General features: G+C 48.4%; 1 protein-coding gene across 1 annotated transcript in view; it reads left to right on the forward strand.

Moving 5' to 3' along the window:
- ATR (ATR checkpoint kinase) overlaps positions 1-24,095 on the forward strand; it is a 345,838-nt gene that overhangs the window by 178,066 nt on the left and 143,677 nt on the right. The window contains exons 28-29 of the mRNA XM_082249535.1: positions 12,080-12,261; positions 16,062-16,226. Of these exons, the coding sequence (XP_082105661.1) occupies positions 12,080-12,261; positions 16,062-16,226 (347 nt within the window). The remainder of the gene's footprint in view (positions 1-12,079; positions 12,262-16,061; positions 16,227-24,095) is intronic.

Here is a 24,095-nt window from a genome sequence, read left to right on the forward strand (position 1 = left end):
GCATTGCGCTTGGTCGGCCGTGACACATTCAAGTAAGTATGCGGGGCCGGGCGACGGGCTGGATGTTGAGATCCAGTGGTCACCCCGGTTTCTGCCTACGAGCGCGTGCAGACCAGAGCTCCGCGCTGGGTCGGCCGCGACGGAGTCCCATTGGAGGGACTGACCTTGCGAGTTAAAAGTCTCGCTTGGACGCCAGTAACCAGAGAGTCGAAGCGTCCGGAGTGGTCCACAACCCCCCACCCCGGTGGAGAGGGTATTGTGAAGAGAGGGTGCCTGTCAGTTTGGTATGGTGAGTAAACGTTCCCTTTTTTCCTCGTTATGAGGCAGTATGAATTATGGGCCCCTCCATACATGGTCAGTATATATCTGACACCAAAAGTCCCCCGTTTAAATACAGTATGTGTTTGGTGGGAAGTGGACTTGGTTTGAGAGCTAACACTCTACCCAGCAGACTGTAGTATTACAGCAGACATAGGAGGTATAATCCTACCTTAATTGTAGTGTACCTCCTGCAGATCGATAAACCGCCACTTAGCAGAGATGCAGGTGGATGTGCTGGGAAAAACTATTTCGGCGGTCCGCCGCCATTTTGCCGTAGACCGGGTGCACGTATGTCCTCAGGTCACGCCGGCCGCCATGTTTTTGGAGTCTATTGTCTCCTGTATGGGGGCGGCCATGTTTGATGAGCCCAGCTACCTCGTGGAGAGCTGGGAACGCCGGAAGGCGTACACAGGGGGCGGAGCCACGTCCTTCTACCCGGGAAAACGAACACAGCTCTTTCCAGTCTGTAAAAGACAGACGCTGACTGCAGTTGGTTGGAAACTTCTCTGCATCGGGTGGTGAGCCTTGGGGGTCCCTCTCTCTCTCTGTGGGGATCGAGAAGCAGGTACTCTGAGGGGCGCTATTGCGCTAGGGGGAGACACATAAAAAAAAAAATAAAAAAAAAAAAAAAAGAGGTATTTTTTTATTTAAAAAAAAAAAAAAAAAAGAAAGTTTTTTGTTTTTTCTGGCAGAGGTGTCCTGAATTAACATGGACCCTGCCACTCATGTATCTCCACCGGATCCCTCGAGGTGTCTGCAGGATCCTCCAGCACCCCACTGATGGTTGAATCATTGTCAGCTATTATGGAAACTTTTGTGTCCCGGGTGGAAGTGGCTTGTCAGGGACAGGGCGCAAGAAAGCGACCCCCGCCTAACCCCTTATTATCTGAAACTTCGGATTCAGACTCTGAGCCTATTTCTGCAGTTGCAGGTACTTCATCTGGGATTGGTGTCTCGGGTACTGTCTCTTCAGACAGTGAGGAGGATGTTTCGGCATCAGCCATAGCCCGAGAGGAAGCGTTGGTAAACGCACTCATTGTATCTATTCAAGAAACCTTAAAATTACAGGGTATTCCGTCGGAAATAGCTGAAACTGAAATCCCTTTTGGGACTAAAAAACGCATGAAAGTGGCGAAGGTTTTTCCATTGCCCAAATGTTTTGGCAATCCAATCAAAGAAGAATGGAGTCTGCCAAAACGCACCTCTGCTATTTCTAAACGCATTAACAGGCGTTATCCGTTTGAGGAAACCCTCATTAAGAAATGGACAGAACCACCTGTGGTGGATTCACCAATTGCTAGATTGAATAAAGCCACGGTTATTCCTTTAGAAGACGCTCCGTCTTTTAAAGATCCAGTGGATCGCAAGATAGAAGCTATGTCTCGCACCATGTTTTCCTTGATTGGATCAGCTTTCAGACCAATAATTGCTATTGGTCTGGTTTCGCAGACTGTAACTGAATGGACCAAGTGGTTACGCCGGGACTTAGAAGAGGTCCCTCAGGCGGTATCAGATTTGTTGGAACAAATGATACAGGGGTTACAGTTTGTGTGTGATGCGGCGTTAGACGCCACTCCATTATTGGCGCGAGCATCAGTTTCAGCAGTGGTTCTCAGGCGTACACTGTGGCTAAAAGGTTGGTTAGCCGACCAAGGTTCCAAAAAAGCATTGGCTAATATCCCCTTTTTAGGAGAGCGTCTATTTGGAGCCAACTTAGATGAGATCATTAAGGATCTCACGGGTGGAAAGAGCACTTTTTTACCGCAAAATGTTAAGGGTAAAGGAACTCGTCAAAGACGAGGGCCTTCTTTCTCTGCTCACAAAAAGTTTTTTCGTCCCGCGGGTGAAAAAATTAAGTCCTCCAAAGCTCCTTCAGGAGGCTTAAGGGGACGTTGGTCGGGCAAGCAAAAGCCCGCCCCCTCCAGACCTGAAGATAAATCGTCCAAAGCCTGAAGGTGCGCCCCCACCCATAATTGGGGTGGGGGGACGTCTTCGCCGGTTCCCGGATCCATGGCTTTCCAGAATCCCGGACAAGTGGGTTTGCGAAGTCATAAGGTCAGGGTACAAGATCGAGTTTCGATCTCTCCCACCGGCGCGATTCTTCCCTTCCAATATCCGACTATCCCCGGATCGTTTAGAAGATCTGCGGAGAGCAGTCACGGATTTACTACAACAAGGAGTGGTAGTCCACGTTCCTTGGACAGAACGTTTTCAAGGGTTTTATTCAAACCTATTTACAATACCCAGGAAAGAGGGCAAAGTGCGTCCAATTCTGGACTTAAGGGCACTCAATTCCTTTCTCAACATAAGGAAATTCAAGATGGAATCCATTCGCACAGTAGCAGCCTTCCTGCATCCAGGGGATGTCCTAGCGTCCATAGACATCAAGGACGCCTATCTTCACATTCCCATTTTCGCAGGACATCAGCGGTTTCTACGCTTTTCCGTAGAAGAGAACCACTATCAGTTTGTGGCGTTACCTTTCGGTCTCGCCACGGCTCCTCGGGTCTTCACGAAGGTGTTGGCCCCAATGTTGGCACTACTGCGCCAAAGAGGCATATCGATTCTAGGTTACCTAGACGATCTCCTGCTTCATGCAGAGTCTCCTCAGACCCTGCTACAAAACATAGAAATTACTATAATTTCTTTACAGGAATTCGGGTGGCTGGTGAACCAGCAAAAGTCATTTCTGGTTCCCACCCAGAGGCTCGAATATCTGGGTCTAATTCTAGACACAGTCAGGTCAAGAGTTTTCCTTTCTGGTAGGGAAACTCCGGAAGATTCAATCAGCAGTCCAGTTGTTACTATCCAACAGCTGGTCTTCTCTTCGAACTTGCATGAGGGTTCTGGGATTGATGGTGGCTTCCTTCGAAGCAGTCCCATTTGCCCAGTCCCATACCCGAATTCTTCAGCAAGAGATTCTTCTCAGATGGAATCGGAATCCGGAATCCCTGGACAATCGGATCCGATTGAGCAAACAGACCAGAGAGTCTCTGGTCTGGTGGCTTCGGTCTCCGATGCTCAGCCAGGGAAAGTCATTTCTGCCAATATATTGGATGATAGTGACCACGGATGCCAGTCTATCCGGATGGGGAGGAATTCTCGGTCAGTTATCTGTCCAGGGACTTTGGTCCCCGGAAGAATCCAGGTTGCCGATAAATGTATTGGAACTGAGAGCGATCAGACTTTGTCTGATTCACTGGACCAAGCAGCTCCAGGGCAGCCCGGTTCGGATCCAGTCGGACAACGCCACGGCCGTGGCTTATGTCAATCACCAGGGGGGCACCAAGAGTGTCCGAGCGGCCAAAGAAGTGGCTTGCATTCTTTGCTGGGCGGAACGATTTGTTCCAGCTATCTCTGCGGTATTCATTCCGGGGGTGGAGAATTGGCAGGCAGATTATCTCAGCCGTCAGACTCTGGATCAAGGGGAATGGTCCCTCCATCCAGAAGTTTTCCACCAGTTGTGCCTACGGTGGGGCACCCCGAATGTGGATCTGTTGGCATCACGATTCAACAGGAAAGTACAGAGATTCGTGGCTCGCTCCCGCGATCCTCTAGCAGAGACCGCAGACGCACTGATCGCCCCGTGGGGGCAATACCAGCTAATGTATGCCTTCCCTCCTCTCTGGTTACTGCCAAGACTTCTTCGCAGGATAGAGGAGGAAGGAATTCCAGTAATCCTGGTAGCTCCGGACTGGCCTCGCCGAGCTTGGTACGCCGACGTGGTCAGACTGGTGGCGGACGTCCCGTGGAGACTTCCTCCCAGGGAGGACCTACTGTCTCAGGGACCGATCTTCCATCCTGCTTTACGATCGCTGGCTTTAACGGCCTGGCTATTGAGACCCAGGTGCTGAAGGACAAGGGATTGTCAGCTTCAGTTATTCCTACTCTAGTTAAAGCAAGGAAAGCGACTTCCAGAAAGATTTATCATCGTACATGGAAGTCCTACATTGCATGGTGTGAACCTCTGGGGTTCCGTCCACGGTCTTATTCGGTTAGTCGAATATTAGCTTTTCTGCAACAAGGGGTTGAGCAGAAACTGGCCTTGAGTACTATCAAGGGTCAGGTCTCAGCCTTAGCTATCTTCTTTCAGAAGCCTTTAGCTACTCATTCCTTGGTGCGGAATTTCATCCAGGGGGTGCGACATCTGGCTCCGCCAGTGCGCGCGCCGTTACCACCCTGGGTAATTGTCGGTTCTTCAGAAGCCTCCCTTTGAAGATATTAGGGAGATTCCTCTACCTACGTTGTCCCAGAAGGTGGCCTTCTTGGTGGCTATCACTTCTGCACGCAGGGTGTCAGAACTGGCCGCTTTATCTTGTCGTTCCCCATATCTGGTGGTTCATAGAGATAAGGTGGTTCTTCGTCCGAATCCATCCTTCCTACCAAAAGTGGTTTCAGAATTTCATCTGAATGAAGAAATTGTATTACCTTCCCTGTGTCCTAAGCCCAGTCATCCTCGGGAGTTTGCTTTACACTCCTTGGATGTGGTCCGGGCGATCAGGGTATACTTGAAAACGACAGACTCGTTTCGCAAGACGGATTCACTTTTTGTGATCCCGGATGGACCCAAAAAAGGGTTGCCTGCATCTGCCGCGACCATTTCCAAATGGATCAGACAGACGGTGGTACAGGCTTATTCTATTAAGGGTCGGGAGCCCCCGTTCCCTGTTAAGGCGCACTCCACTCGGGCACTTAGTGCGTCATGGGCCTTTCGCCATCAGGCGTCAGTGGTCCAGGTGTGCAAGGCGGCTACCTGGTCGTCGGTGCATACCTTTACAAAACATTATAAAGTTGATGTAATGGCATCGTCTGATGCCTCGTTTGGCCGCAAGGTTTTGCAGGCCGCCATTTGGGGAGACCAGTGGTCTGCCTCGAGGGTTTTTTTCCGTTGGAAATTTTCATTTGAGTCTCATTCTTTGTTTATAATGAGCCTTTAAAACTTCTAGTTTGGCACCGGTTGGGCCTTCTAGATTGGATTTTGATATCGGTCAATCCCACCCCTCATTTGTGGCACTGCTTCTGGATGTCCCAGTTCTTGTGAATCAAGAAGACTAAGTCTGTCAATGAGCGACAGAGAAAATCGGATTTTCTCTTACGTCCTCCGACAGTCGCCGCCTCTTCATATTCGTCACATATGGGGTATTAGACTTTGCTCCGAAGGAGTAGCTAGGCAACAGAATATGTTAACATTAAAACTTTTAACATATCCCACCCTCAAGGGGTGGTCCCCTCAGTCAATACCCTCCTACTTCCTGCAACCATATCCCAGTTTTAATGTCTAGCTTGTCAGGAGTGGCTGGCTCTCTCTGTGCTGACTCTTTCTTCTTTTTTGATTTTTTGTTTGAGTTTTCTCTCTACCTTTACTTAGCTGTTCTTTTTGTCAGCTTTAGTTAGTTCTTCGGATGAAGAGGATCATGCGGGCTGGGTCTCGGGCTGATCCCCCTGGTCGCAGGTTGTGGGTCAGTGGCTTCCCAGCCTGCCATCGAGCGTTCAGCCAGGTAACGCTCCTGGCACAGTGAACGACCCATCCCTGTTCGGTGCAGGGATGATTGGTGAGGTGGCTACCTCACTGGACGCTGTGCGGTTTCTTAACCCCCATTCTGTGCGTCTTGTATGCGACTCTCCCTGCCTCATGTGCAGCGGCTTGTTCGCCTGTGCGGGTCCCCCACGCCATTGTGAGGTAAGTGTATTTATGTGGGGACCTGTCTGTCTGGGGGGGTGTCAGTCTGGGACTGTGTAACCTGCCTCTATTCACACTGTTTGTCTCCCTATCTCTCGGCTGCATGCTGTGGGCTGCAAGGGGGGGGGGGGGGGAGCTGTGTGACACTGTGTGTGTCAGCCTTGTCAGTGTGAGAAGCTGTGTGCTGTGGGGCATGTTTTGTGGCATGTTTGGGCATTATACAGCGATCGCTGCGGCGATCTGACATGTTTTTTTTAATACAGACATGTGTCCATTACTGTACTGTGGAGCGGCGGTTTCAGCACCAAACGGCGCCATTTTGCCTACACTCGCTCCGGCCGCATGTTCTACATGCATGGCGGACATTTTCTTGTAGCCTCCCATAGGCTTTCATAGAGCGCCCTGGCAGCATCACTTCCTCTTCTCCAGGAACACCGATCGAGGCAGCGGCGAGGGTCTCCTCAGGTTTTATCCTTCCTATCCATTGCCTGTGTCAGTTTTATTGTCCCTGTGGGGGTCTCATTGTGCTTGTGTGTGGTGCGGTGGGCTGCGCTCGCCGCGCGTGTTAAAGGGGCAGTTAACCCTTTATTATCCGGCATTTGTTATAGGGGCAATGGATTCTCAGGAGGGCAAATTTCCTACCGCCTTGGTGGAAAGCCAGGGGACCGCTGTTTCCCCCCCAGGGGGGGATTTAGCCACTATTGTGGCTGGCCTTGCTGCTCAGGTGCAGATGCTGGTGGCTGCTCAATCTACTAAAAGACCCAGAGTTGCTCTTTCCTCTGATTCTGAGGGTGAAGGTGATGGGGCTGTTATGGCGGGGGCCTCCTTATCGGGGTCCCGCTCCTCCCTGGATCTAGTGGGGTCCGAGGTGGAGGCTGAAGTTGAAGGGGTTGATAATTCTCCCCCTGGCTCGCCTGAAGAGCTTGCAATCATGGATGAATTGATTTCTTCCATAAAGCAAACGCTGCGTTTGCAGGATGAAGTGTGTCCCCCCGCTGCCTTTGCGGCTTATGGGACGCAGAGAAAACGCAGAACGCCGCAGGTTTTTCCCTGCAATAATGATTTTCAGCGCGCTGTTAAGGAACAATGGCGCAATCTGCGCAAACCTTTTGCTTTACCAAGTAGGTTCAAGCTGCGTTATCCTTTCTCGCCTTCCACTGATGAAAGGTGGTGTGTGCCTCCCCCAGTGGATCACGCAATTGCGGTTTTAAACAAATCCACTGCGATTCCTGCAGAGGATTCCCCTGTGTTCCGTGATGCCACGGATAGGAGATTGGAGTCTCTTGCCCGTCATACTTATTCTGTTACGGGTTCTATGCTTAAGGCTCTGTTTGCTTCTCTCATGGCGGCCCAGGCGATCGCAAGTTGGACGCAGATGCTTAGGCGCGTCCTAGTGGCCTATTCGGCCTCGCCGGCGACCCTGGATATGGTGGATCAAATCCACCAGGGTGTCATGTATCTGTGTGATGCGGACTTGGACCTAGTTCCGTTGGCTGCACGTGTGCACAGCGTGGCGGTGTTGTCTCGCCGCCTGGTTTGGTTAAAATGTTGGTCGGTGGACCAGTCTTCACGTAAGACCTTAGCCAATCTGCCTTATGATGGGTCTCGCCTTTTTGGGGAGTCCTTGGATGTGTTGATTAAGGGGATCACCGGAGGTAAGAGCACTCTCTTGCCCCATTTCCCCAAGGCTAAGGGGGCTTCTGGGAGGAAGCATGCTAATTTTCGGCCCCCTCAGGGGTCCTTTCGTGCCTTTCGGTCGCACTACAAGGGCAAACCGTTCAAAGGTCAAGGCTCTCAGAAGAAGCCCTGGTCTGGTAAACAGAAGTCCGGTCAATCCGGATCCGCAGCCCATAACAGTGCGGCCTGAAGGGGCGCCCTCACCCAGTTTTGGGGTGGGGGGACGCTTGCTCGGTTTTCTTCAGCCCTGGTTGGCCCGCGTGCGGGACAGATGGGTTCAGGAGATCGTTCGATCTGGTTACAAGATCGAGTTTCTCTCTCGGCCGGAGAGCAGACTTTTTCCCTCAAATCTTCAACTGTCTCCAGAGCGTTTACGGGACCTGCACCTGGCGGTGCGGGACCTGAGGGCTCAGGGAGTGGTAGTTCCGGTGCCTCATCGGGACAGATTTCGGGGGTTTTATTCCAATCTGTTCACCGTGCCCAGAAAGGAGGGCAAGGTTCGTCCAATTCTGGACTTGAAGGCTCTGAACCGCTCTGTGCGGGTTCGCAAGTTCCGCATGGAATCCCTGCGGTCGGTGGTGGCTGCCCTGGTTCCGGGGGAATTCATGGCCTCCATCGATTTGAAGGATGCGTATCTTCACATCCCCATTTTCGAGGGTCACCAGAGGTACCTTCGATTTGCCATTGCGGAGGATCACTACCAGTTCGTGGCGTTGCCTTTTGGTCTCGCCTCGGCTCCGCGGGTCTTCACCAAGGTGCTTGCACCGGTTCTGGCATTATTGAGGGCCCAGGGCATTTCTGTCCTGGGGTATCTGGACGACATTCTGGTTCGGTCTGCGACCAGCCAGGGTCTGGAGAAGGACCTGTCTGTCACGATGCAAACTCTGCAGGAGTTCGGTTGGACGATAAATTTTCCAAAGTCGACGCTGAGTCTGTCGGTTCGTCTTCCCTACCTGGGAATGATTCTGGACTCGGTGCAGGCGAAGGTCTTCCTGCCGGAAGACAAACTCAGAACTCTTCAGGAGGAAGTCGGGTCCCTCAGGGACGTTCCGCACTCGTCTCTGCGGACGTGCATGAGATGTCTGGGATTGATGGTCTCGGCCTTCGAGGCGATTCCCTTTGCCCAGTTTCACACGCGGGGTCTCCAAGCGGAGGTCCTGTCCATGTGGGACGGGCGACCTCAATCTCTGGATCTTCAAATCTCGTTGAGTCATCGTACCAGAAGAGACCTTCTGTGGTGGCTCCAGTCCCCGATGGTGTCCGGGGGCAAGTCGTTTCGTCCGATCTCGTGGACGGTAATCACCACGGATGCCAGCCTGTCGGGCTGGGGTGGTGTTCTGGGCGTTCTGTCCGCCCAGGGGACTTGGTCGGAGGGGGAGTCCTCCCTTCCGATCAACATTCTGGAATTGCGTGCGATAAATCTCTGTCTTCATCGCTGGACGGACCGGCTGCTGGGCTGCCCGGTTCGGGTGCAGACGGACAATGCCACGGCGGTGGCCTACATCAACCACCAAGGGGGCACCAGGAGTGCCCGAGCGGCTCGAGAAGTGGCCGACATTCTGTCTTGGGCCGAGGCTCATGTCCCGGCGATAACGGCGGTTCACATTCCGGGGGTGGAGAACTGGCAGGCGGACTATCTGAGTCGCCAGACCCTGGATCAGGGGGAATGGTCTCTCCACCCGGCTGTCTTCCAGATGTTGTGCGCGAAGTGGGGTCTTCCAGATGTGGACCTGTTCGCGTCTCGTCTCAACAACAAGGTGAGAAGGTTCGTGGCAAGGACGCGCGACCCTCGGGCAGACGCGTCGGACGCGTTAGTGGCCCCGTGGCATCAGTACAGGCTGATATACGCGTTTCCACCGATTCAGTTGCTGTCCAGGTTCCTTCGCAGGTTACACTCGGAACGCAGCACGGTGATTCTTGTGGCACCGGACTGGCCTCGCCGGTCCTGGTACGCAGACCTCGTGAATCTGGCGGTCGACGCCCCGTGGCGTCTGCCTCTTCGAGACGATCTCTTGTCTCAAGGACCGATATTCCATCCTGCTTTACAGTCGCTGGCTTTGACGGCCTGGCTGTTGAGACCGAAGTCCTGAGGGAGAAGGGTCTCTCCCCAGAGGTCGTTCATACCTTGATCAACGCGAGGAAGTCTTCCTCTGGGAAGGTTTATTACCGTACTTGGAAGGCCTATTTTGCTTGGTGTGAGTCCAGGGGATTTTCTCCCCGCACGTACTCGGTTTCCCGAGTACTGTCCTTCCTTCAAACGGGTGTCGATCAGCGTTTGGCGCTGGCTACGATAAAGGGTCAGGTGTCTGCGCTGGCCGTTCTGTTTCAACGTCCCGTGGCTTCCAACTCCTTGGTTGGCACTTTTGTTCAGGGTGTGCGGCATCTGGTTCCTCCTAGGAGGGATCCTCTGCGCCCTTGGGACTTGAATCTCGTTCTGTCTGTGTTGCAACGTGCTCCTTTTGAACAGATCAGGGAGATCTCGTTGTCTATGTTGTCCAAAAAGGTCGCCTTTTTGGTGGCGATCACTTCGGCTCGCAGAGTGTCGGAGCTGGCAGCTTTGTCCTGCAAGTCTCCGTATCTGGTTGTTCATTTGGATAAGGTGGTCTTGCGACCTAATCCTTCTTTTCTTCCGAAACGAGTTTCGGAATTCCATCTTAATGAGGATATTGTCTTGCCTTCGCTGTGCGCGAAGCCTAAACATCCAAAGGAGGTGAGATTACACTCTCTGGATGTTGTTCGGGCGATAAGGGTTTACCTTAAATCGACTGAGTCTTTTCGAAAGACGGATTCCTTGTTTGTTCTTCCAGAGGGTCCTCGGAAGGGCAAGGCGGCGGCGGCCTCTACCATCGCCAAATGGATCAGGCAGACCATTGAACAGGCCTATGCTTTGCAGGGGAAGGTTCCCCCTGTGCCTGTGAAGGCGCACTCTACTAGATCTCTGAGTACGTCTTGGGCCTGTCGTCATGGGGCTTCTGTGGCCCAGGTGTGTAAGGCGGCGACTTGGTCGACCGTGCACACTTTCACAAAATTCTACAAAGTAGATGTTCAGGCATCTGCGGATGCTTCCTTTGGCCGCAAGGTTCTTAGTGCGGCGGTTCCCTAGGGTCCCTTGTGGGGACCACTGGCTGTTGGGATAAGTTTTTTATCCCCTGGTTATTTGTTTTTTCCTGGGTTGTTGCTCCTGTTGAGCACCTGTTTTTTCCTGTTGCCCAGCTGGGTTCCTTCCTTTGGTAAGGTTCCTTTCTTTGATGCGGAGACTGCGTTGCCTTTTCGGCGCGGATACGTTTCCCACCCCTCATGTTTGCACTGCTTTGGGACGTCCCCATATGTGACTAATATGAAGAGGCGGCGACTGTCGGAGGACGTAAGAGAAAACGGAATTTTTGTAAAATCTTACCTGTAAAATTCCTTTCTCTGAGTCCTCCGACAGTCGCCGCCCCCGCCCCTCTTTTGGGGTTTGGTTGTATACTCTACTGCTATTCCACTAAAACTGAGATATGGTTGCAGGAAGTAGGAGGGTATTGACTGAGGGGACCACCCCTTTAGGGTGGGATATGTTAAAAGCTTTAATGTTAACATATTCTGTTGCCTAGCTACTCCTTCGGAGCAAAGTCTAATACCCCATATGTGACGAATATGAAGAGGCGGCGACTGTCGGAGGACTCAGAGAAAGGAATTTTACAGGTAAGATTTTACAAAAATTCCGTTTTTGTAAGATCTTACCGTAAAATCCTTTTCTCTTAGCTCATTGACAGACGTAGTACCCGCCCCTCTATCATTGAGTTGGGTTGGGTTAAATTCTCTGTTGCTGCTTTGTGACAGAACTGATGCCTTGTAGCAGAGAGAGGGAGGATATACCCTCAGGGACTGCCCCTAAGGTGGAGCCAGAACGTTTTTTCTTTCTGCCTAGTCCTGCTCCTGCGGAGACAACATAACCCAGTTCTTGTGAATCAAGAAGACTACGTCTGTCAATGAGCTAAGAGAAAAGGATTTTACGGTAAGATCTTACAAAAATCCGATTTTTTCTGTAGCTTGAGTTGCTGTTATGGAAAGCAGTGTCTTTATTGGGTGTTGAATCTCCTAAAGGACAAATATCTAAAGAAAATAATAATTTCTATGTAAACTCATGCAGGGAAGAATGACATTGTTATATTGTACAAACGTATTTGAACACTTGCAGAGACTCTGGCTTGGAGGTAGGGGTGGCAAGATTACAGGTTGAAAAGACCATGGCACCGGTAATTGAACGTTTGGTAAATCCATAAATAATGTGTAGGACATTTTTTTTTTCTTAGGTTGCTCTGTTGGCAGATACATAGCAATTTTTTTTTTTTTTTTTACTCTTTATTTTTTTTGGTATTACTTTGTCAAAACATATTTCTTTCTATTTTGTTTCACTAGCTATCTGTCAGGAAGACACTGTACAGTATCAAAATGTGACAAAATTCTTAGAGCTTATACCGCAAGATACTTTGGCTGTGGCTTCATTCCGTTCCAAAGCATACACCAGAGCTGTCATGCACTTTGAATCATTTATTGTGGAAAAAAAACAACAAATCCAGGAGCACCTTGGATTTTTGCAGGTGAGAAAATGCTCACTGCTAAGACAGCCTACTGCTTGGCACTTTATTTTTATTTTTCCCCAAGATAGCTCATGTGCAGTACGTTCTGCCTTGCTGGTGGTATTACTAGTGCGATGTTCAACCTTTCACTGTGCTATTGTACGGTATATTGCATCTTTGGCTTTTTAGGTTACACACATAAGCACGTGAAAGTTGATTTACTAGAACTGGAGAGTGCAAATTTTGGTGCAGCTGTGCGTGTTTGCCAGTCAGCTTCTAATTTCAGCTTGTTTAATTTAAGCTTTGGCCAAAAAAAAAAAAAAAAAACCTGAAATCTTGTTTCTATGTAGAGCTACACCAGTTTTAGTAAATCAACCCCACTGTTTCAGAAGTTTTCTTATGCTTGAGTGTAGTTGAACTCATTGCATTCCTTCTTCTTATTGCTTATATGACAACATAAGGGTTACTAGGGAATGCAGATATATAGTTTACCGTTCTTCTGAATTGAGGGCACTGCATATACAGGGAGTGCAGAATTATTAGGCAAATGAGTATTTTTGAGGATTCATTTTATTATTGTTCAATAAAAATAGAACCATGTTCTCAATGAACCCAAAAAACTCATTAATATCAAAGCTGACTATTTTTGGAAGTAGTTTTTAGTTTGTTTTTAGTTTTAGCTATTTTAGGGGGATATCTGTGTTTGCAGGTGACTATTACTGTGCATAATTATTAGGCAACTTAACAAAAATCAAATATACAGTATACCCATTTCAATTATTTTTTTTACCAGTGAAACCAATATAACATCTCAACATTCACAAATATACATTTCTGACATTCAAAAACAAAACAAAAACAAATCAGTGACCAATATAGCCACCTTTCTTTGCAAGGACACTCAAAAGCCTGCCATCCATGGATTCTGTCAGTGTTTTGATCTGTTCACCATCAACATTGCGTGCAGCAGCAACCACAGCCTCCCAGACACTGTTCAGAGAGGTGTACTGTTTTCCCTCCTTGTAAATCTCACATTTGATGATGGACCACAGGTTCTCAATGGGGTTCAGATCAGGTGAACAAGGAGGCCATGTCATTAGCTTTTCTTCTTTTATACCCTTTCTTGCCAGCCACGCTGTGGAGTACTTGGACGCGTGTGATGGAGCATTGTCCTGCATGAAAATCATGTTTTTCTTGAAGGATGCAGACTTCTTCCTGTACCACTGCTTGAAGAAGGTGTCTTCCAGAAACTGGCAGTAGGACTGGGAGTTGAGCTTGACTCCATCCTCAACCCGAAAAGGCCCCACAAGCTCATCTTTGATGATACCAGCCCAAACCAGTACTCCACCTCCACCTTGCTGGAGTCTGAGTCGGACTGGAGCTCTCTGCCCTTTACCAATCCAGCCACGGGCCCATCCATCTGGCCCATCAAGACTCACTCTCATTTCATCAGTCCATAAAACCTTTGAAAAATCAGTCTTGAGATATTTCTTGGCCCAGTCTTGACGTTTCAGCTTGTGTGTCTTGTTCAGTGGTGGTCGTCTTTCGAAAAAGAAAAACAAGAACAAGACAACACACGGATAATACTAAGATACACCAACGAACATCCCACCATAAAAAACATTCTCCAAAAACACTGGCCAATCCTAAAAGAGGACCCCAAAATAAAACATCTGGTCTCCGAGAATCCATCAATAACATATCGCAAAGCAGGCTCCCTACAACAAAACCTCATACACAGTGAATTTAAAGAAAACATCAGAAAAGACCCATGCAAAACTAAAGGAACATATCCTTGTGGATCATGCGCGCAATGCAACGTCATTAAGAAATGCGTGGAAACCACATTACCAAATGGGGAAAAATTTATACCAAGACACTTTGCAAATTGCAAAACAAAGGGAGTGATTTACTTGATGACATGCGAATGCGGAGCATACTATGTTGGGAAAACAAAACAAGAAATGGGAAAAAGAATTGGAAAACATGTAAACAGTATGGACCTTTGCAATCCCGACCTTCCACTAGGAAGACATGTAGCGTATCAACATGGCTACAAAATGCCCAGAATAAACTTTATGGCTCTAGACAGAATCCATATCCCCCATAGAGGGGGGGATTGGAACAAACGCCTCCTCCAAATAGAACTACGGTGGATACAGCGCCTAAAAGCCACCGTACCTCCGGGTCTAAACGAAATAGCAAGCTATCGCCCTTTTCTGGAAGGTTTCGTATCAGGAAAAACTGATTAAACACTAAACCTCCCAAAAACCCAAAAACTAAAAATAAGCCAAACTCACCTCACGGTCAAAATCCCCTAAAAAATACATAAATACCTTCCCCCCCCCCCCCCCTCTCTCTCTCCCTCTCCCCTTTTTTCCACCCCCTTCATTCCCACAGGACCTCTAAACTCTTGCTCTCCAGAATACAATGAGGCCCCCTTCCTTTTGTATATTTTTTCTGCTGTTAAAACTCATGATACTAGACTATACACAAATATACTATTTAGTTTTATTTACTGTATAACTTTCAAATATATATATATATGTATGCTTGATATAACTCATCGACCCCTGATGAAACTGTTCAAATCATGAAGAACGCACCCGGCACGGAAAGCCCCTGTGTAAACCAGGGGTTAAACTTGGAACCCCGGAATATACCATCTTCCGCAAAATCCCCCTCCCGGGATTTTAGTTCCTCCCTCCCGTGTCGGCGGCCAATAATGTGCGACCAGTCTCCCTGATGCGCGCGCACCCCACTAGCGCGTGCGCTCAACAAGGGAATGACGTCAGTCACACAGGAAGCTCCGTACGTGCGGCACACAGTGCGCACGCGCGAAGGGCTTTAAAAAGGCCGGGGAATCAGCGTCTCCTCACTTCACCCTCACACCGAGGGAAGCGAGGAGACAGAGCGGACGCAACTTGCAGAAAACCCCTACAAACAACCGTAAGTGTTATTCCCTGTGCATGTGAAGGGTTATTCTTTGCAAATTGAAGCTTCACCTCATTTACTAATCTAGCAAATTTCCTTGCAGAGTGCTGCTGCAATTGCAAAATGAACTATCTAATTGCCTTTATTAAAAGGGGGGGTTGCGTCCCTCTGTCAGAAAACAATAGAACAGCAGGGGAGGTCGCTATACTAACGTTGGATAGTTAGTACAGCTGCTCCTCCTGAGCTGTCCGTTTTTTTCGTTCTGCCCTGCTGGGTTGAATAAAAAAAAAAAAAAGACTAGTGTGTATGGGGCTTAAGACTAATCTAGCCCTGTGAAGCAAAAAATTGCTATACATCGCTTTTCTTCAGTCGCTCTGGTCCGGTCCCACACTGAGATGTCAGCAGCAGCTTCTCTTTGTAGGTGTGTGCAGAATAGGTAGCCCCATAGTAAGTCTGTGGGTGACGTCACTTCTCAGCTGTTGGCTGCCTCTTCCTCACAACATCCGCTGCTAAGAGACTGGACCAGTTGCGGAAAAAGGTGTGTATAGTGCTTTTTTGCTTTACAGGGTTAGATCAGTCTTAGAATGTGGCTGCCAGTAGATTTACCGTTTAGATAGTTTTAGGCTGAACTACTACTTTAAGTAGATTTGTTTTGTAAACTGACATATTTGCAATATCTAGTAATTCATTTTGTCATAGTGTCATACAATGGCATTGTTTGTCACAAGGTAGAGTCTGCATTAGTGGCTTCAAAATAGCAGACCTAAAATCTGTGATTTATATTTACAGTAATTTAAACTGAACATCAAGGCTTTATGAATTTTATTTTCTTTTTTACAAGCTAGTAATGCACTGCATATCTGTGGCATTTTTTTCCCCCCCATAAGAAACTGTATGCTGCTATGCATGAACCTGATGGAGTGGCTGGGGTCAGTGCTATTCGTAAGAGAGAGGCAACTCTGAGAGAACAGATATTGGAGCATGAAAGTATTGGTTTGCTGAGAGATGCCACAGCCTGCTATGACCGAGCAATCCAACTGAAACCAGAGGAGGTAATTCCAGTCCACTTGTCATACAGAGCAATGTTTCCCATACCTTGACTTCACCTTAACTAGTGTAACTCAGCTGCAAAAAAATATGTTCTCCTTTTCTCATCCAATAAAGGGACACAGTAAGTCTAACTTCAGTATTTCTGCCACTTACAGGATTGGCAAACAGAAAAACTAGGCCAGTCCAAGATGAATGCTAGCACTATCAGCATGCCTTTCATTGGCTAGTGTCAAAGATGAATGGATATATCTCTCCCCCCCCCCCCCCTCTTTCTTGCTTGCTTTCTTTCTTTCACTCTTGTGTTGAGACTAACTTATTTTTCTGCTTCTTTGTTGTTGTTTTTTTTTTTTTTCTTTAATCAAGTCTTTTCTCTGCATCACTGCTGAAGCTCTATCTCATTGGTTGCAGCTTTCCATCACAGTCGTCCCCAGCCAGGCTTTTGAAGTCTCGCGTTTGGACACCGCTAGACTGGACATGCGGGAATAGCCACAAAGTAACCTTTAGGCATTTGAATCTGCTTTTTCTAGACTACCTTCTGGTAAAAGTTAGCTGCAGAGCCGCTGGCATTGCCTGCTCGGTTTCTGAAGACTATTAGTGAATAGGCTAGCAGAGCACCAGGAGCCACCTCATTTTTCTCTTTCGTTCATTGACGGAAACCACTCCTGATATTCTTAACCATTGGGTCATACTGCCCCCTACAGGAGTAGGACACTAGGCAGAAAATCATTTTTTCCCCAACCATCCATCCATGCACTGACGGCAGTCGTGGAGTCCCTTGTGTTCAGTGTGGAGGTGGCTTGCAGACGACGAGCTAGCAAAAAGCGACCCCCCCCACTTTCCCCTGCCTCATCTGTCCCATCAGATCCTGAATCTGATTCGGCTGCTGTGGCCGTGGGTCATCCTGCTGGGTCTGCAATATCGTGCTTGGAATCCTCTGATAGGATGATTTCTCCACGTCTGTGACCGCGCATGAAGAGACGCTGGTGGATTCACTGATTGTATCTGTGCGTGCGACCCTGAAACTGTAGGACACAGCTGAAACTGTGACGGAGGGTCAGGTGCCTTTTGGCACTCACAAGCCATCCAAAGCTGCTAAGGCATTTACTTTCCCTGCCTATTGTGACAGAATCGTCGCTAAGGAGGGAGGATGACCAAAGCATCCTCTTGGGGTCCCTAAGCGCTTTACTAGGTGTTACCCCTGAGTAGTCCCTTCTTAAGAAGTGGATTGTGCCACCGGTGGTGGACCTACCGGTTTTTAGATTGAACAAGGCAACCATGATTCCGCTTGAAGAGTCCCGGGCCTTAAGGATCTGGCTGACCAGAAGGCTGAGGCTGTGGCCCCCACAATGTACACTCTGGCTGGTTTAGCAATGAGGCCTGTATTTAATATTGCCCTAGTGTCGCAAACTCTGACCGAGTGGGCTAAGCTCCTACACCGTGACTCGGAGGGGAAACAGCTCCCCTCTGCCAGCTGGTCCAGGGGTTTCAGTTTATCTGTGAGATACCTCTTTGGATGCGGCTCCCCTGATGGCTCACCTCTTTGTTTTTGGCAGTGGTCCTTCGGCGTGCTTTTTGTCTCAAGTGCTCATCTGCGGATCATACTTCAAGAAAGGCCTTGACTGATCTTCCTTTTCAGGGAGATCGCCTGTTTGGAGCTAAAAAGAGTACTTTTCTTCTGCAGGCTACTTAGGGCTTGGAACCTCGTCATAGACATGGGCCTTCCTTCTCGGCTCATAAGAAGTTTTTTCGTCCCTCAGGGTCGACTGACAAGGGCTCGAAGCCTTTCAGGGCCTCTTCTGGAGGATCCAAACAAACCTGGTCTGGCAAGCCTAGATCGGGCTTCTCCAGATCCGGGGACATGGCTCCTTCTGCATTAAGGCGTACCCTTACCCGTATCTGGAGTGGAGGGACGTCTTCGCTGGTTTCCGGACCCGTGGACTTCCCGGGTGCAAGACAACTGGGTCCACAAAGTCATTCGGTCCGGCTACAAGATTGAGTTTTGCTCTTGTCCCCTGGCAAGGTTTTTTCCTTCCAACTTGCGCCTGTCCCCAGACAGTTTACAGGGCCTGTTTGGGGCGGTACAAGACATGTTCCTTCAAGGGGTGATTGTCCTGGTTCCAACCTCGGAAGGTTTTCAGGTTTTTACTCAAACCTGTACCCTTGAGGGGAAGGCAAAGTGCATCCAATCCGGGACCTCAAGGCGCTAAACTGCTTTCTGCGGGTACAGAAGTTCAGAATGGAGTCCATTTGAATGATGGTGGTATCCCTGCGTCAGGGGGGATTTCCTTGCCTCTTTTGATATCAAGGATGCCTATCTTCACATTCCAATATGTTCCCGTCACCAGCGTTTTCTCCTCTTTGCTGTGGGGGAGAAGCATTATCAGTTTGTGGCATTACCCTTTGGTCTCGCGTCTGCTCCTCGGGTCTTCACAAAAGTGTTAGCCTTGGTGCTAGCTTTGCTATGACAATGGGGGATCGTGTTACTGGGCTTCTTTGGCGATCTTCTGCAAGCAGAGTCTCCCTCTGCTCTGGTGGAGAACCTAGAGATCACAATACGAACTCTGCGGGAGTTTGGCTGGATTCTGAATTTTCAGAGGTCTGCTCTGGTTCTGTCCACAAAGCTGGACTATCTGGGCCTGACTCTGCACTCGGCCTTAGCCAGATTGCTCCTTCCTCTGGACAAACTCCAGAAATTGCAGGCTGCAAATCACCTTCTGCTGTCCAACAAATGGTCATCCCTCAGGACTTGCATGCTGGTGCTAGGCCTGAATGGTGTCTACCTTCGAGGCGGTTTAGTTTGCACAGTTCCATACGAGGTCCCTGCAAAGTGAAATTCTGACCAAATGGGTAAGACTCTGCAGTCTCTGGAAATCAGATCGGCTGAGTCGGGGCACACCCTGATATGGTGGCTTTGTTCTTTGGCGTATAGTGCAAAAGTATACCTGCGCTGCTAACAAAACAAACTAATAAATAAATCTCAATAATTATTGTGTATAAATAGTCTGTGTAAAGTGCTAGTGCTCAACTTAAAATACACAATCCTATATCTTAAATACCAATCAATATAAAAATATACATAAATACAAATTTTATACACGTGAAAAAATGAATGTGAATAAAATCCTTCAATTAAAGACGTGCTGAAATAGTGACAGTCTTTGTGCAAAATATAAGTCCAAAGTGCTGCGTGCTCGTAAAACAAGTGCCGGTGCTCTCTCTACATGGGTAGGTGCTCCCCTCCTGGACCCCTACTCACCAGAAGCCAAATAATACACCGCCTTCAAAAATATCCTTAGATAGGACGAGCCTTATTGGACCATCAACTCAATAGCTTTACTGTAGATCACATCATCCAGGTATTTGCTCAAAAAAAGAAAAGAGATGCTGGCATCGTGAAGTATGTAACCACTTTATTCAATGCACACAATACAAGATACACTTACAATATGGCAAAGGTTCAAACGCCTAAAAGTCATCCCACGGGTTACCAATCCAAACGACTGTACTCACTCCCCGTGTCCCCGTATCTCGGAAGGTGGATGTATTCAGGCGTAGTACGTACTCGGACGAACGGCTTGACACGTTTCGCTCCACACACAGAGCGTTATCAAATGCTTTTACACAGACTATTTATACACAATAATTATTGAGATTTATTTATTAGTTTGTTTTGTTAGCAGCGCAGGTATACTTTTGCACTATACACTTTATGAAGGAACATCACCTTTTATACCAGCAGCAGCCTACTATACAGTGGTATCAGTATAATTATAATCCTTAGCGCTAGCCTTTAATCCCTATTTGTTCTTTGGCGCTTCGGCTTGGAAACTCGTTCCTCGCCTTGTATTGGCCAGTGGTCACCACGGATGCTAGCCTGCCTGGCTGGGGAGGCGTCCTTGGCAAAAATTATGCTCAGGGGATCTGGACGCTGGAAGAGTGCAGATTCCCGATCAATGTCTTGGAACTCCGAGCGTGTCTTGATCATTGGACATCGCGTCTTCAGGGTTGTCAGTGCGCAATCAATCAGACAATGCCACGGCTGTGGCTTATGTCAACCAAGGGGACACAAGAAGTGTCCTGTCGGCTCTGGAGGTAGCCAGCATTGTAAGGTGGGCAGAACGGTTCGTTGTCGTACACATCCCGGGGTGGAAAATCGTCAGGCGGATTACTGATTCGGCAGGCATTGGACCACGGGAGTGGTCCCTTCATCCGGAGGTGTTTCATCAGCTGTCTCTCTGGTTGGGCATCTTCGAGGTGGATCTGGTGGTGTCTCGGTTAAACAGAAAGGTACAGAGGTTTGCGGCTCGGTCAGGGGTTCCTGTGGCGGACGCCACAGATGCGCTGGTGGCCCTTTGGGGTCAGTATCATCTGATTTACGCCTTCCCTCCTCTCAAGCTTCTGCCAAGACTTCTATGCAGGCTCGAGGCAGAAGGGATTCTGGTCATCTTAGTGGCTCCGGACTGGCCTTGCAGGGCTTGGTACGCCGATCTGGTGCAGCTGGTCGCCAACGTTCCTTGGCAGCTTCCTCTCTGGGAGGATCTGCTGTACCAAGGACCAATTTTCCTTCATGCTTTATAGTCACTTTATAGTCATTGGCTTTGACGGTTTGGCTGTTGAACGCCAGGTGCTGAAGGTCAGTGATTCCTACACTGTTAAAAGCTAGGAAATCTACCTTTAGGAAGATCTACCATTGTACGCGGAAGACATACATTGCGTGGCGTAAATCTCTTGGGGTTCTTCCTCGCTCCCTCTCTGTGGCTCGGATCTTGACCTTCCTTCAATGGGGGGTTGGACAGAAATTGTACCATCAAGGGCCAGGTGTCTGCTTTAGGGGTCTTCCTCCAACGACGTTTTGGCCACACACTTTTGGCCAAGGAAAATGCCTTGCATGCCTTGGATGTGGTCTGGGCAATTAGGGTGTACCTGGCAGCTACGGAGTCTTTCAGGAAGTCAGACTCTCTCTTTGTGCTCATGGATAGACCACAAACGGTTCTCCGCTTTCTCTGCGACCATTTCCAGATGGACCAGACAGACGGTGGTTCAGGCCTTTTCCATCAGGGGTCAGGTTTCTGCTTTCCCTGTCAAGGTGCACTAGGGCGTTAATGCCTCCTGGGCTTTCCGTCATCAGGCGTCAGTGACGCAGGTTTGCAAGGCGGCCACCTTGTCGTTGGCGCACACTTTTACAAATTTTTATAAAGTGTATGTGTTGGCATCTGTACCCAGCCGCCTGTCCTCTCACTCACGGGACCTCTCGCATGCCGGAATATAACTTGTGCAGTTTGATCTTGCTGTACAATGTGTGTTCCCCCCAGGAGATTGCTACTTCCTGGTCCTGGAATGCATGCCGTGCACCCTGCGCTCCAGGACCTGTACCGCATCACTTCCTGTAAGACGGGCGGATGCTCTGTATAGAGCCCGCCTCCGTCTGTACCCATGGGGACATGTACGCAAACCAAGCTGGATCACTGGTTAGGTTCACTGCCACCTGGCTGTTGGAGGAAGACACTACACTCCACATGAAGTCTCAATAGGATTTATAATACAAGACGTTATCTCTAGGATCTACTGCCTCCCCCAAGGCTCACCATCCGAAATACAACAGCAATTTAAAAAACGTGACCCTGTGTTGGCAGGTGCCCTGGGATTTCTTCTCTGTATATTGTAAATATATAAAAAATATAAAAAATTGTATACAATTATATCTTGTATAATTCCATATATACAATTTACTCCTTAAGTGAGTGTGAAGAAGAAGAAAATCGGACATAAAAGTGTTTTCCTACATGGGTATTGTTGCGTACTGGACAGTCACACCCCGACTCCCTTGTGGATCCACTGGAGTCCTAAAACTCCAGTGTATTGTAGGATGTAGGAACCTGATACTACTCCATGCTGTAAACATCACTTATAACATGTACAGTGATATAATCAATGATATAGGTGCCTATATAGCCAGAATGTATGATAAAAAAAAATTGTGTAATAAAAAACATCTATTAAAAAACATAAAATGTCTCTGCCATGCACTTTTTTCACTAAAACTGCTAACAATAGTGTGTTCAACAGTTGGCATACTAAAATAGTACAATAGTAAAATTAAAAGTTGTACACCATCCAATGGCCTATCTGGTTGGGTGGATCCACTACCTGTAGTGGTGACCCCAAACACTCACCCTTGTGTCTCCCCTCCCCGTCCTACACTTAGCTCTCCCCCTATTGTGTATCTATTAGCACATGACTCTGAAAAAATCCCCCTAACAAAGACCGTGGGGCCAACTGACCCTACACTCAACGTATGACAGCTCTGATGTCCAAACTCTCATTCAACCCCCTGGGAGCCAATGAACCAAGTTGATGAATCCAATACGTTTCCCTACTGCACAACCTTTGAAATCTGAGGCCAGCATCTGTGTAGCCTGGGATGGCCTCAAGTCCAAAGGCTTTCAGACCCACTGATTTTTTGTCATGCACATCCCGAAAATGGCAGGAGAGAGAATGTTTATCAAAACCTTTGTGGATGTTCCTTTTATGTTCTCCAAATCGTGTTCTGAAAGTGCGTGAAGTGTGGCCTACATAAAGGAGTCCGCAGGGACAGACGAGACCATAAACCACAAACTCTGTGGAACGATTGATAAACTGTCTGGTAGGATGTACTCGACCGTCTATCCCTGCAACCTCCTTTTTCCTGTGCCACATGTATTTGCAAAGTCCGCAGTTGGAAACTCCACATCTGAAGGAGCCCTTTTGGTCAAATACAGTCTTCCACATCGGTGCCAGTTCTGTCCTAGTGGGTTTGACTCGGCTCGGTGCTAAGACACTCTTTAGATCTTTCGGTCTACGATAGATGACCTTTGGTTTACTTGAAATAGCCCCTGATAACGGATCTTTTTCTAGAATGCCCCAATGTTTTTCTAGGATGTTTTTAATGGCAAACGCTTTTTGGTTGTATTTGGTGCAGAATGACACTTGATAGTCCTCCCTTGTTTTATATACCTGACTGGTTCTGCAATCCTCAGACTTCCTCTCATCGGTATATTCCTGCCTATATTTGGTATAAGCTGTGTGTATACATTGGTTGTCATATCCCTTTTGTTGGAATTTTTTGGTCAGGATAGAACTCTGTTCTTCAAAGTCCTCGAGCTTGGTACATGTACGTCTGAGCCTGCAAAATTGACCCAAAGGAACATTATGTATCCACCTGGGGTGATGGTGACTGTGGGCATGCAGGTACAAATTGCCTGCTGTAGGTTTAAAGTGGGTTTTTGATGTAATGCACCCATCTGGCTCCGCCCTGAGCTCTAAATCCAAAAAGACCAACATTTCCTTGTCCACCACATGTGTAAACTGGATCCCATATGGATTATTTTGGCAGTACTAAACCAAATGCCTGTAGTTCATCATCCGATCCATCCCAGATGACGATTATGTCATCTATATAGCGGGCGAAGAGAACCAGGTTCGCCCCGTAGGGGTTGTTCCTCCAGATGAAATGATGTTCCCATAACCCCATGAACAAATTGGCATAACTAGGGGCGAACCTGGCTCCCATCGCCGTGCCCCTAAGCTGCCTATAGAAGTCACCCACAAACGTGAAATAGTTGTGCGTCAAGGTGAACTCAATGCATCGTAGTATAAATTCTATTTGGGTATGGTGGAGTGTCTGATCTTGGAACATGAAGTGTTGTACTGCTTGCAACCTGTACTCGTGTTAGATAGAGGTGTATAACGAGCATACATCCAATGATACCCATCTGTAGTTTTCGTGCCATTTGTAATTGGTCAGGACTTCCAGCATGTGACCGGAGTCACGAATATAAGAGGGCAACTGCATGACCATATCTTGTAGCAAGAAGTCAATGTAGTTCCCCAAA

The sequence above is a fragment of the Pelophylax lessonae genome (assembly GCF_965119305.1).
Source record: "Pelophylax lessonae genome assembly, chromosome: 3".
Lineage (NCBI taxonomy): Eukaryota > Metazoa > Chordata > Amphibia > Anura > Ranidae > Pelophylax > Pelophylax lessonae.